This window comes from Sinocyclocheilus anshuiensis, unplaced genomic scaffold, assembly GCF_001515605.1.
Source record: "Sinocyclocheilus anshuiensis isolate Anshui unplaced genomic scaffold, SAMN03320099.WGS_v1.1 scaffold2181, whole genome shotgun sequence".
Taxonomy (NCBI): domain Eukaryota; kingdom Metazoa; phylum Chordata; class Actinopteri; order Cypriniformes; family Cyprinidae; genus Sinocyclocheilus; species Sinocyclocheilus anshuiensis.
Genome location: NW_015552262.1, coordinates 488,852 through 501,558, shown reverse-complemented (window position 1 = coordinate 501,558; position 12,707 = coordinate 488,852). Strand labels below are relative to the sequence as shown.

General features: G+C 35.4%; 1 protein-coding gene across 1 annotated transcript in view; it reads right to left on the bottom strand.

The window, feature by feature from the left end:
- Window positions 1-12,707, bottom strand: part of LOC107663527 (contactin-associated protein-like 2) — a 47,754-nt gene that overhangs the window by 26,700 nt on the left and 8,347 nt on the right. Inside the window, exons 3-4 of the mRNA XM_016453759.1 lie at window positions 1,627-1,737; window positions 372-565 (exon numbers count right to left, since the gene is read on the bottom strand). Coding sequence (XP_016309245.1) covers window positions 372-565; window positions 1,627-1,737 — 305 coding nt within the window. The remainder of the gene's footprint in view (window positions 1-371; window positions 566-1,626; window positions 1,738-12,707) is intronic.

Genomic DNA, 12,707 nt, shown 5'->3' with positions numbered 1-12,707 from the left:
AAATCAAACAGTTTCAAGCCTTTCTCATCAAGAACAAACTTTCTGAATGACACTATCTACATTAACTTTTGTAGCTTTATACCACAGGCTTTTTTCAATAACAATTTCAGTAGTTTTAGGTTGCTCTATACTCTTAATGTCTCACATGTGTCTATTTTTATTTCTCAAAAGACTTGAACTTACTTCATTTAAAACGAAAGCAGATTATTAACGTTTTACGGTCCAAAGTCTTAGAAAAGTTTCACTTTTGGCTAATGTGGTTCATGTGAGTTTTTGTATGACACGGCAGCAGCTGTTACTGTCAGATTTGGTAACCCAAAAACAATATTTACTCCCTGAGCTACAAATCACAGTTGTCCCTGTAAGCTCACCCATATGTTGCTGTCCTGCCGATACGCCTTCCAGGTACTTTCTGTGTCACTGTAGAGGAGCCTGTAGTGTTTCGTCCAATCAGAGCTGCTGTATCTGCCCTGTGTTGCTATGGCAGTGATCTGTTTCCTGGCCCTGAGGTCCACTTGTAGCCACTGGTACCTGTCGGAGTCTAACGGTGACCATCCTCCATTGCCTTAGAAAGACAAAGCACAAGCCAGAATGTGCCTTAAAATTCATTATGATCTATAGAGATGTTTTTCTCCATTTTGCAATCTAAGCAAATCCTAATGCATCCTTTATACTTTATCTGCAGTAATCACACCTCACATCTCTGTCTAAATGTCAACCAATGAGGAGAGACATATAGCGGACATGCCAGTGGCATACAGGCTGTTCAGAATAGCCGTACTATTACAATTTCTGCAGTATGCATAATTTCTTTATGCATTTACTGACCTGTACACTTGATGTTACACTTCCAGAGTAATGAATGAAGCTGGAGATGATTGCAAGCATTGTTTTTACCATTGTGGCTTATTATTTGATCATATTGCCATAAAGCAGGACATTTTTAAACAAAATTGGGAAAAAAATGCAACTGTTTGCATGCAAATTAACTACTATTTTATTGAAATTATAAATAGACAGCACTGGCAACTAATTAAGGTCATGTGACAACAACGCAGAATATTTCACATACAATTTTTTTAATAGTAGGGTAGTAGACAGTGTACACTTCCATTCATAAGTTTATTTGTAATTTTGTAATCTTACAAAAGATTTCAATTCCAAAGAAATTATGCTCTTTTGAACTTTCCTGTTTATCAAGAAATCCGGAAAAAATGCAGCACAGTTTCCAGAAAAATATGAAGTGAAAATGAACTATTTTTAACATCAATAATAATAATAAGAAATGTGTCAGCAAATGCAGGAAATCAGCATATTAGAATGATTTCTGAAGGATCACGTGACACTGAAGACTGGAGTAATGATGCTGAAAATTCAGCTTTTCATCACAGGAATATATTACATTTTTAAATATATTCAAATAGAAAAAAAGTTATTTTCAATTGTAATAATATTTCATAATATTACTGTTTTTACTGTATTTTTAATCAAATAAATGCAGCCTTGGTGAGACTTCTTTCAAAAACATTAAAACAGCTTATCGGTCCCAAACTTTTGAACTGTAGTATGTACTATGCAGTACACTTAGTATTCAATTCGAAACACATCCGCAGAGTTCATCCTCACCTACTCTCCTGTTGAGTTTTGCATAGCCAGCGCCAAAATCAACTGCCATCACGGAGGAGCTGGTGAAGGCGCTGTAAGGAAGGGGTGAAGCCAACACCTCATCACAACTCTCTGAAAAATAAAAAAAACAGATAAACATATGTCTGAAATATTTCTAAACATACTGTGCATTACAATTATAGAACAACACAGTCATTCATACGTTTGCCAAAGATGCTTCTGATAGAGCATTCATTTAATATCACTGAGTTTCTGTAAAATGCAACGGCAGTACTGCATTGATGTCGACATTATGTTGTAGATCTCCTCTTTAGTACATCCTGACATTGCATGCAGTTTTTATAATTGGTGTTCTGTTTACTGGTGTCTTTTTAACCACATTTAGATCAGTCAGAATGAATCTACTTGAAATGATTTCTATCCCTGTGCATTATACATGAAAACACTATCCGAAAGTAACTCAGCATCTCAACCTAGCAAATTCAAGGTTTGTTTGAAAGCCAAGGTTTGAGATGCAGAAACCTTTCAGAAGTGGAGCACGTTTCTCACTGAAAGGTCCTTCGTGTATCTGGCCGCTGAGGGTGCGGTCAGTCTGCAGAGTTGAAATAGGCTCCTCGTAACCCAATTTATCAAGCGAGAGGAGGCGAGATTCAAGGCCAGGGTCTGAGTATTCCTCTCTCAACAATGAGTCTCTGTTTATGTGCCTCAAGATTTACAGTGTTAATGCAAACCATTTAAAATGGTGAAATGTTAAAATTGATCAATGCATTCATCAGTTTTAGTTACATAAATTTTTCATGTTCATGACCACACATTCATATTTATGACCAGCAGTGGGGCAAATGAATGGCTGTGAATAATACCAAGAAAAACTATTGATCATTGGATTTCATCCATACACTCTAAAAAATGCTGGGTTGTTTCAAGACCATCATTCTCATGTCAATAAGCACCCAAAGGAGAACGGTTATGGCGTCATTTCCATCTCAAAAACACAATTTTCCTAACTAATAAATGTTTTTTAAAAGCTAATGTACTTTTTTACAAAGAAGACAACAGGGTCAGAACTTAAGAGACATATATGATACATGTGACAAGATAAAATCAATAGAATATGAATAGTGATATTTCAATATATCATTGAATGTAACACAATAAATCACCTGAGATTTGGTAGAAATGACACTGGCATGTTTATTACATTCAGAAAAAAATGAAAACTCAGAATTCACATGTGATGCATACAAGTGAAGTATGTTGTAAGAGTTTATTTTCTACAAATCAACAGAAACAAAACAAAAGTGCCCATATTAAAAGAAAAACCCCTCCATTAATCCCTAAACTCTAGTGCAGCGATGGTGAATGCATATGAACGCTATAATTAGAGCGAGAGGGCGATTGCTCGGAGGATATTCTTTGATCGAACACCGGAGTGCTCATATATTGATCGTGATCCTCTCCTGGGATTAACCTTTCATTTACCCGGAGAGCCTCAGATTCTCATGGATTCAGCACTGATCTCTCTCTTCAGCCTCAGGTGCTGTTTAATATGACTCAGATCACTGATACGAGCTCTACAGCACGTAGATGAGAAATGGAGGTAATAGGAGAAATGGAAAGCCACCTGGTCGCTTCATTTAGGACAGTCCTAACAACAAACGGCTAAAATTGCAAATATCAATTTATTCTCCACTGAAAATTTGCTAGTGTCATAGAACTAGAACAAGTGTGGAACAACAAAAATAGTTGCAAATGTTTTGCTAACTTTCACCAGAACGGTCAGTGTATTAAAAAAAAATGTGAAAAATTGAAAATATATAAAATATGTTATTGACCATGAAACTGTGCTTAAATATTATATATATATATATACAACTGTTGGGTTAAAAATTTAATTTAAAAATGTAACAAAAATTTAACCCAACAGTTGGTTTAGTCCATATTTGACCCAACATTGGGTTGAAACAACCCAGCATTTTTTAGAGTGTACCAGGTCTACTGCAGGTTTGTAATTGTTAACTAAAACTATTAAATTAATAGTTAAATAAAGCTGAATACCAATAAAAAATTAAATTAAATACATGGAAAATTTAAACTTTAAAAATTACTAAAATAAAAACCTAAATATATATAAAAAAAATACTAAAATAAAAAAAAAATTCAAAATAAATGCTAAATATAATAATGCTAAAAATGTAATAAATATTATAATAGTACACAAATAGTGCAGGATTTTTTTCTTCTGCAGAACACAGAAGATATTTTGAACAACACAGCGGTCCAAACTACACTGGATCCCACTGACTTTTCAAAATATCTTTTTTGTGTTTCACAGACTAGATTAAGTGATACATATGCATATACAGCATACATGTGAACTACTTTGAGAGACTTAAACAATCAGTAGCAGTAAACTGTAACCCAGTCAAATACAAACATGTAAAATGCTGCATGAACAAAAGCAGTGCAAAAAATTTCAGTGAGTCATCATGCAGCAGATGGGTTTCACATACAGACGTGAGTGATTATTTCCTGCTGTGAGAGGATGTGCCGATGCTGTTATGACATGGTGTTCTACATCTACTGAAGCCTTCAGAGATCACGTAAATGTCACAAAGCATATTTGCAGTGTTGACCTTCAACCAGATGTGATGACGTCAAGTATACGGTATATTTACCAGTAAACGGAAATGCACTGATTAATTTAATCAGCATGAGACATGCTGACCATCATTCTCATGTCAATAAGCACCCAAAGGAGAACGGTTATGGCGTCATTTCCATCTCAAAAACACAATTTTCCTAACTAATAAATGTTTTTTAAAAGCTAATGTACTTTTTTACAAAGAAGACAACAGGGTCAGAACTTAAGAGACATATATGATACATGTGACAAGATAAAATCAATAGAATATGAATAGTGATATTTCAATATATCATTGAATGTAACACAATAAATCACCTGAGATTTGGTAGAAATGACACTGGCATGTTTATTACATTCAGAAAAAAATGAAAACTCAGAATTCACATGTGATGCATACAAGTGAAGTATGTTGTAAGAGTTTATTTTCTACAAATCAACAGAAACAAAACAAAAGTGCCCATATTAAAAGAAAAACCCCTCCATTAATCCCTAAACTCTAGTGCAGCGATGGTGAATGCATATGAACGCTATAATTAGAGCGAGAGGGCGATTGCTCGGAGGATATTCTTTGATCGAACACCGGAGTGCTCATATATTGATCGTGATCCTCTCCTGGGATTAACCTTTCATTTACCCGGAGAGCCTCAGATTCTCATGGATTCAGCACTGATCTCTCTCTTCAGCCTCAGGTGCTGTTTAATATGACTCAGATCACTGATACGAGCTCTACAGCACGTAGATGAGAAATGGAGGTAATAGGAGAAATGGAAAGCCACCTGGTCGCTTCATTTAGGACAGTCCTAACAACAAACGGCTAAAATTGCAAATATCAATTTATTCTCCACTGAAAATTTGCTAGTGTCATAGAACTAGAACAAGTGTGGAACAACAAAAATAGTTGCAAATGTTTTGCTAACTTTCACCAGAACGGTCAGTGTATTAAAAAAAAATGTGAAAAATTGAAAATATATAAAATATGTTATTGACCATGAAACTGTGCTTAAATATTATATATATATATATACACATGCAAATTTATAAGATCAAACATAAAACAAGGTGAGGTGCCTCATTTGAGCATTTGAGTCATTAAATAGGGAAGAACTTATTTTAGCATTCATTTTGAAGAGCAGCAGAGCGTTTTACATTCATGATTCAGCACAGTTCACTTCACTTCTCTCTTACTCAAAAGAAAAACAACATGCCTTTTGTTCATCAACACTGTCTTGCATGTGTCCTTTTCATTTGTCTAATGCTTTTTATTCTGAAAAACCAACTAAATGCTTTTATTGAAATGGTATAACGTGCAATAAGACGCCATTGCACTGAAAGGGATAGTTCACACAAAAATGAAAATTCTGTCATTAAAGATATTTTTGATGAAATCTGAGAGCTTTCTGACCCACCATAGACAGCAACGTAACTACCACGTTTAAAATAGTCTATGTGACATCAACGGTTCAACCTTAATTTTATGAAGCTATGATAATACTTTTTGTGCGCAAAGAAAACAAAAATAATGACTTTATTCAACAATTTCTTCTCTTCCATTTCAGTCTTCGATGCACGTTCACGAGAGTACCACAATGCATGCATGTAGTGCGGATGACGCAGGACATAGAATGTTCATCTCTCTTAAGGCTACACAATTTTTACCCCGATTTTCTGCAATTTACAGTTTGGATAAGTCAACGCTAGTTGCCGAAAGTCAGAGCCAGTCAAGTTGACAGATTTCATAGAAAATCTCGAAGTGTATGATGGTCACAGACTCCGATTTTTTAGCTTCAGACTATGATTCCATACAGTCGGAGGATATTAAATATGTTTGATATTTTCAGCTGATTTTAAAACACGTATTGTTTTCATGAGGGTGAGTAATTAATGACAAGTTTTTATTTTTGGGTGAACTAACCCTTGAAGTCCAAGTGCTGTGGGACAAATGCTTTACAATCAATACTGTCATGGTCAAACGCTTTCAGGTCCTCATCTCTTATTAAGACTGTTATAGGATTGACTAACATGAAGCTGATGGTGTGAAGAGGTGATGTCTGATAGACTTTCACGTCTCTATTTTTCTCACTGTTTTATGTTTACAGTCAACTGTTGAACTGAGTTGCATTACAATAACGTGGAACTGACATGTAAAACTTTTATCAGACCCTAATTGTAATGGATAAAACATCACACTTATGAAAGAAATATTCCAAATAAAACCTCTTTTAAAGCTTCTTCTAGAGTGAAACTATCATGATATCACATACACTCAACTCAACAAAGTGCCAAAATCAAGAAATTATATCAAAGAATCTACAGCGTTTTTCCTGGATCGAGAATTATGTTCTCTGAATGAATTATGAATATGAATTATGACGCCTCTGGCTGTCAACAAAACTCAGGCAGACAGTCACATGCAAGGGCTTTTAGTCCAAAAGTGTGCATATTTGGAGAAATACTGAAATCTTTGTTGACTTTATTTCTTCACACAGAATCATCATTTCTATTCATTTTCCACTGATTTTCATGATCTGACGAGCATCAGCTGCTTCCAGCAGTGTCTGCCTGTGTTTTCTCTTCCACGATCGCTGTTGTGACTCAGAGGAAGCTCATTCGATGTTCATGTTCACAACCTGCCCTGTCTCTTCCTATGACGAGCTTCCCCTACACTTCCACGTTCTATTCTGTCCACAACAAACCCAGAGAAACGTTTCTACACTCGAAACATGAAGCTAATAAACACACGATTACTATAGTATATGGTTTGTATGTGATTTTCACGAGATTTGGGGTATTTTCATAATAAATAATAAATGGTGTTTACATGAGAAATACTAAGCTGATGTAGCGATTAGCTGAGTAAAAGGCAACAAATAACTTATTTCAACAACATTATATGACCAAAATCCACATTAGATCGCAATCAGAAGTTATTACAAACACTCAATGGTGGTTTGAAGCGAGATTTGAGTAAAAGTGTAGTATTAATTTTATAAATAGTCTTATGTAGAAAGAAAATATTTTGTTTTCTAGAAAGACACTTTATAATACGTAGATAAATGCATATTGGTTCAAAGCGATGTGGACCAGGAGACTATAAGGAGTGGATAAAGAAAGTGTTTAACGACCTAATGTTATGTTTATGTTGACCTACACTGCAAAAGTGTTATGTTGTGTTTAATGTAATGCTCAACAGGTTTGTCTTTGCAAAATTTAACTTGATAATTGTCATTTTATTAAATTATCTAATTATTAGAACACCTAAAAATACATTGTGTGTAAGAGGTGTTTCAGCCAGTTGTGCACATGATCAGGATGGTACCAGCTTGCCTCATTTTGAGCCGGGAAAAGCCCTTAATTATAACAGAAATATAGTATTAGTACAGTAGAATGAATACTAACAATAATAATACAGTTTATAAACAATTTTTTAAGGAATATCACACAATATAACAATTTTTTTCATCCATGTTTTAATTTTAACTGTAAACTGTTGCGCAGCACTTTGTTGGCCAAAATATTAAAGGTAGTGTTCACATTTCATTTAATTACATTTTTTTAAAGTAAAATGTAATATTGTTACATTTTAATGCATTCACTTGACCAGTTTTTACCAATTTTTATTATTTACGGTGCAGAAACTTTAAAAGAGAGAACAGAATGTCTTAAAAAATAAAACATCATTAAATTGTAACGTTTTATGAATTTAACTGATTGGACATCCTCTTTGTTTAAATAAACCATTTAAAATGAAATTCAGAAAAATTGTATCAGATTTTGGAGGAAAATAGGGCTGTCCAAAAATTTTGCTCGATGCGCCCTCTTGTGGCCTCAGGAGAGAAGCCAAAAGCTTTTCTTCACCCTAAATGAAATTATGCATTTTAAATTTGAATATAATTCGAATTTTGATCATATTTATGTACAAAATTCGAATTTAGTTTTTCAGCTATTTTGACAGCCCTAGAGGAAAATAAAACAGATTTCATGGGACCTTAAAATAATCTCAACAAGATCTCATAGTGTTCTCAGATTTCTCATGATACCAAAGTCTACAATCAAAAGCCGAAGATTTCATTTTGAACTCAACATTTCTTATCATATTCTTCCAAAACCTGAACCTGATCTGAAGTGATCCTTGTTCATTTTATAGCTCAATACTTTTACTGTATGTCAACCATTGACTGTTTTTATTTATCCACAGGAATATTAATATCTGCATCACTAGAATCACCAAACAGAACTGCAGAAATAATGTCTCAAATAATGCCTTTTTTCCTACTCAATCACCACTCTATGATTCACCACAGTAAAACATTAGCCAGCAGTCTGTTCACTGCTCTGAGATCTGTCCTTATTCTGCCTCTCACCTCATTACACACAGTTCTAAAAGAACAGCTTTAAATTGACTCTGAGTCTGCTGAGTCGAGGCTGTGTCAAAAATAACCCTTGCGTCCTCCAAAAAAAGAGGGTGATATTCTCAGGCTGCTGTTCTACTCACTCGTCTTCAGTTCGAGCAGTGTGAAGACTCCTACATGTTTTTATATATATGTGTGTGTGTGTGTGTGTGTGTATGTGTTTGGGGAAGACATGATAAAGCTAAGAATGATGGGTGATAAAATCAGTCCATGCTGGTCACAGCCATGAAATTGACTTTTTCTAGGGTTAGTGACCTTGTTCAGAAACCTAGTGAGCTGCCTACCCAGACAGCATTTTAAGACATTATCGTAATGTTGATTATCACAAAATTAATTACCTTGATTAAAAAGAATAAATAAAAAAAGAGATGTTTTAATTACAGTATTCCACAAATATTGTCAAGCCTAACTTGTATTGAATCCAGAATACTGTTTTGATATTATATTTATTACTAAAAGTATTGATAAAAATGCCAATATTCAAAAATTTCAATGATTTCTATTTCAAATCAATTCTGTTCTTTTGAACTTTCTATTTATCAAAGCATCCTAAAAATGGTTTCCACTAAAATATTAAGCAGCACAACTGTTTTCAACATTAAATTACTCCACCGGCCTCGCTCCGTTCCCACGGCTCTCGGTCCCGCTCCCACTTGTCACAGAAATGTTTTCTGAGCAGCAAATCAGCATATTAGAATGATTTCTGAAGGATCATGACACTGAAGACTGGAGTAATGATGCTGAAAATTCAGCTTTCCATCACAAAAATATATTTGAAATAAGAAACAGTTCTTTTAAATTGTAATAATATTTCACAGTATTAATGTTTTTACTGTATTTTTTTATTAGGCCTAAATAAATGCAGCCTTGGTGAGCCGAAGAGACTTCATTCAAAAACTCTTTTCAATTTTACTGACCAAGTAATGTAAGTACTTGCATTTTTCAGTACAATGAGAGACCAGCTTTTATGAGTTGCGGCACTAAACAACAGTGAAGCGGACATGAGAGATTGAAACTGATACCACAGATTCACTTTCCCGTTCCAGTTTGGCACAGGTTCCGATGCAGACAGTCAAGCCAGCTCACTAGCTTATAAAGCAGAGCTAATGCGTGTCCTCCATTACTTTATGCAGCGGTCTTAAGGTACAGTAATAGAATGAAAGAGAGAGTGAATAAGAAAAGAAAAACTGAAAGGCATATTGCTCTCACCGACAGACTGTATTGGGACAGATATTTCAGTTGTCAAATATTTGGATTCTTAATCAGCATTCGTATGGATTCCCCTCAGACTGTAGTGAAGGAACAGTCCATTAGTCTGCCAGACAAACATCTCTGTCACTGAGCCAGCAATGTACAGTCAATGCCCAAAGTCTCATAAAGCCAGACTTTTGACTATCGGCATAAATCTGGCAAGGAACCGCCCACTTAGACTGGAAGGGGCCGTCTGAATGACATGCTTTAGAAGCGGTTGAATCTGAAATCGATGATAGCACAATAATACAGCAGCCTGCAACACAGAGCAAGCTCAATCAACATGCTGAAAATGTGTGCGGTCTGAACTTCTGTGCAGCCAAAAGTAGTAAGTACCTAGAAACAACTTGTCAAGATGAACTTTGATGGTCGCAATGGTCGCAAAAGCTTTAAAGGGTTAACTAAATCAACAATTAAAACAATTAAATGATTGATAGCAGCATGATTATGAAGGATATACAGAGCTTTTAGCCAGAACAATCGATTGATAGATAGATGGACAGAACAACAGATGGGGCAGATAAAATGATAAAAGAACAATGGATAGAATGACAGAATGATCTAACAATAAAAAGAACAATAGATAGATAGATGGGTGGATAGAACAATAGATAAAACAATACATAGAACAATGGATAGAATGATGGGTAGCATGATAGATAGATAAAATGATTCAACAACAGTACAGTGAATAGGTAGAATGATATATATGGGAAGATGGACGGACACAGTTTTTGTTTTATCCAGCTGTATTTACTCAGTGCAACTTATAACATCCAAGCGAAAGATATAACTCCAACAAAATCACTGAGTTGGAAAAAAAAGGATCACCCCCTTGTGTCAGTATTTTGTTGAACCACCTTTTACTTTAATTATAGTCTGTTGGGATCGGTCTCTACTAATGATGTGTATGTCTCTCAAAGAGCTTCTGTTGCTGTGTTAACGCTTCTGTTTCTGCCCCTGTGGCCTTTATACCAAGTGCTTCAATGTGCGGCAGTTCAGACAGTAGTGTTTAAATCATTCAATCAGTCTACAAAACATTCCTGCTGAGCATTTATTTATATAATTAGTACTTAGTTATTGTTCACTTCCGTGTGTTGCTTGATTTTCAAAATCCCTAAGCTTAAGTATTCAACATGTAGCTGATCATGCACCATTTGCACTACAGACATGAATGATGCATCAAACTGTGCACCTAACAACCACCAAGAACACCTTAGCAACCACAGTGGAGAGTTTAGGGGTCACCTTAATGAAAAGTGTTCTTTTTCTTTTGATGAATGCATTAGTGAGATTCCCATTCATCCATCTAATTACCTGTCAAATGATATGAAAACACAATAGCTACAACAATGCCTTGTGCAGTTGACCAATCCTGAACAAACAGTACCTGCTGGCAAACACTTCTAGACACATTAAAGGTCCCCTGAAATGCTTAGAAACACGCAGCATTACTCTATGTGTTGACGTCATTTTAACTGAAACAGGAAGACAGGGCGAGACATATCAAGCAGTAGTGTTCGTTTATATCACAGCTTGGGCTTAGAGCCATTCAGAGCCGTTGAGCTCCGTAAAGTCGCATTTGACAGGGTATGCCAGCCACAATCTCATCCATATTGCTATAAAATATAGCATTTTGTGTAGAATTCAAATAGCTCCGATACATTTTGAAACCAGACTTCTTTTTTTCCTCAATGGAAAGCATATTTACACTGTTTGAATCGTTCCCTGTCCCCTATATAGTGCACTACGTGCCATTCACTGTACAGAAAATACTAATTCTGTGGATAAGTGACCGATTTCAGCCACGGCTTCAGCGTCTATTTTAAAGTGTAGGGGTTCTAGAGAGCATTTGATTGGACAGAAAGTTTGATGAGAAGCTGAAGTACGATTTGACGTCAAAAACATTGTTGAACCGTTTTGGCTGAAGTGACGAACTGCAAGCTTTGAATGCTTATATCTTCTAAATGCGAATTTTGTCACTGTTTTGGAGCACACTGCCTTATAGATAACCTTAAGACTAACATATTGATAGTAACACCCAAAAAACTTTAATTTTGATTTCATGGGGACTTTAATGATTAAGGACAGGATTTTTTTTTCAGTGCAGCACAAACAATTTCCCTGGAATGACTGTCCCATTGAAACTCCATAAATTGAGTATTAAGACACTAAAAGCTGTTTTACTCATGGCTGAATTCTGCTCATTTGAGCCAGCATCTGCTCTAAGTCGACATGTTTAATTACCTTTTGTGGTGTAAGATGTTAATTATGAAGCTACAATCAGCAGCCCCATCTTGAATTAATGTGTTGACAGGTCATCACAAATGGCCTTTGTTTGCCTCCTCTTGCTCTCCAAACCACATCTGTTCGTGGGTTAATGGGGGATTGTTCATAAATTGGGATTAGATTGAAAACATGAGCTCTCAAAGCCTGGATGGGGAGGAGGTCCTGCCGGAAGGCTTTGCGTCGTTCATGTGTCCCTACGTGAAACTGTGATTCAGATTCACAGAGCATGTTGATATTTAGACGGAGGAGTAAATGAAGGCTTTTTACCTAGAGGCATAATAAAGTGAATCTCACAAAAACATGCTGAGGTCACATTTCTCTAAAATAAATGAAATTATATTTTGCATTTTAAAAAATTAACCAGATTTTAGGAGCATTAAGGTTTTTGGTTTTTTTTGCATTGTGACATTATTTTTTATGACAATTAAGCACATTTTGCTCCAAATTATCAGCTTCGTAATCTGTTCAGATATTTTAAAATGTCT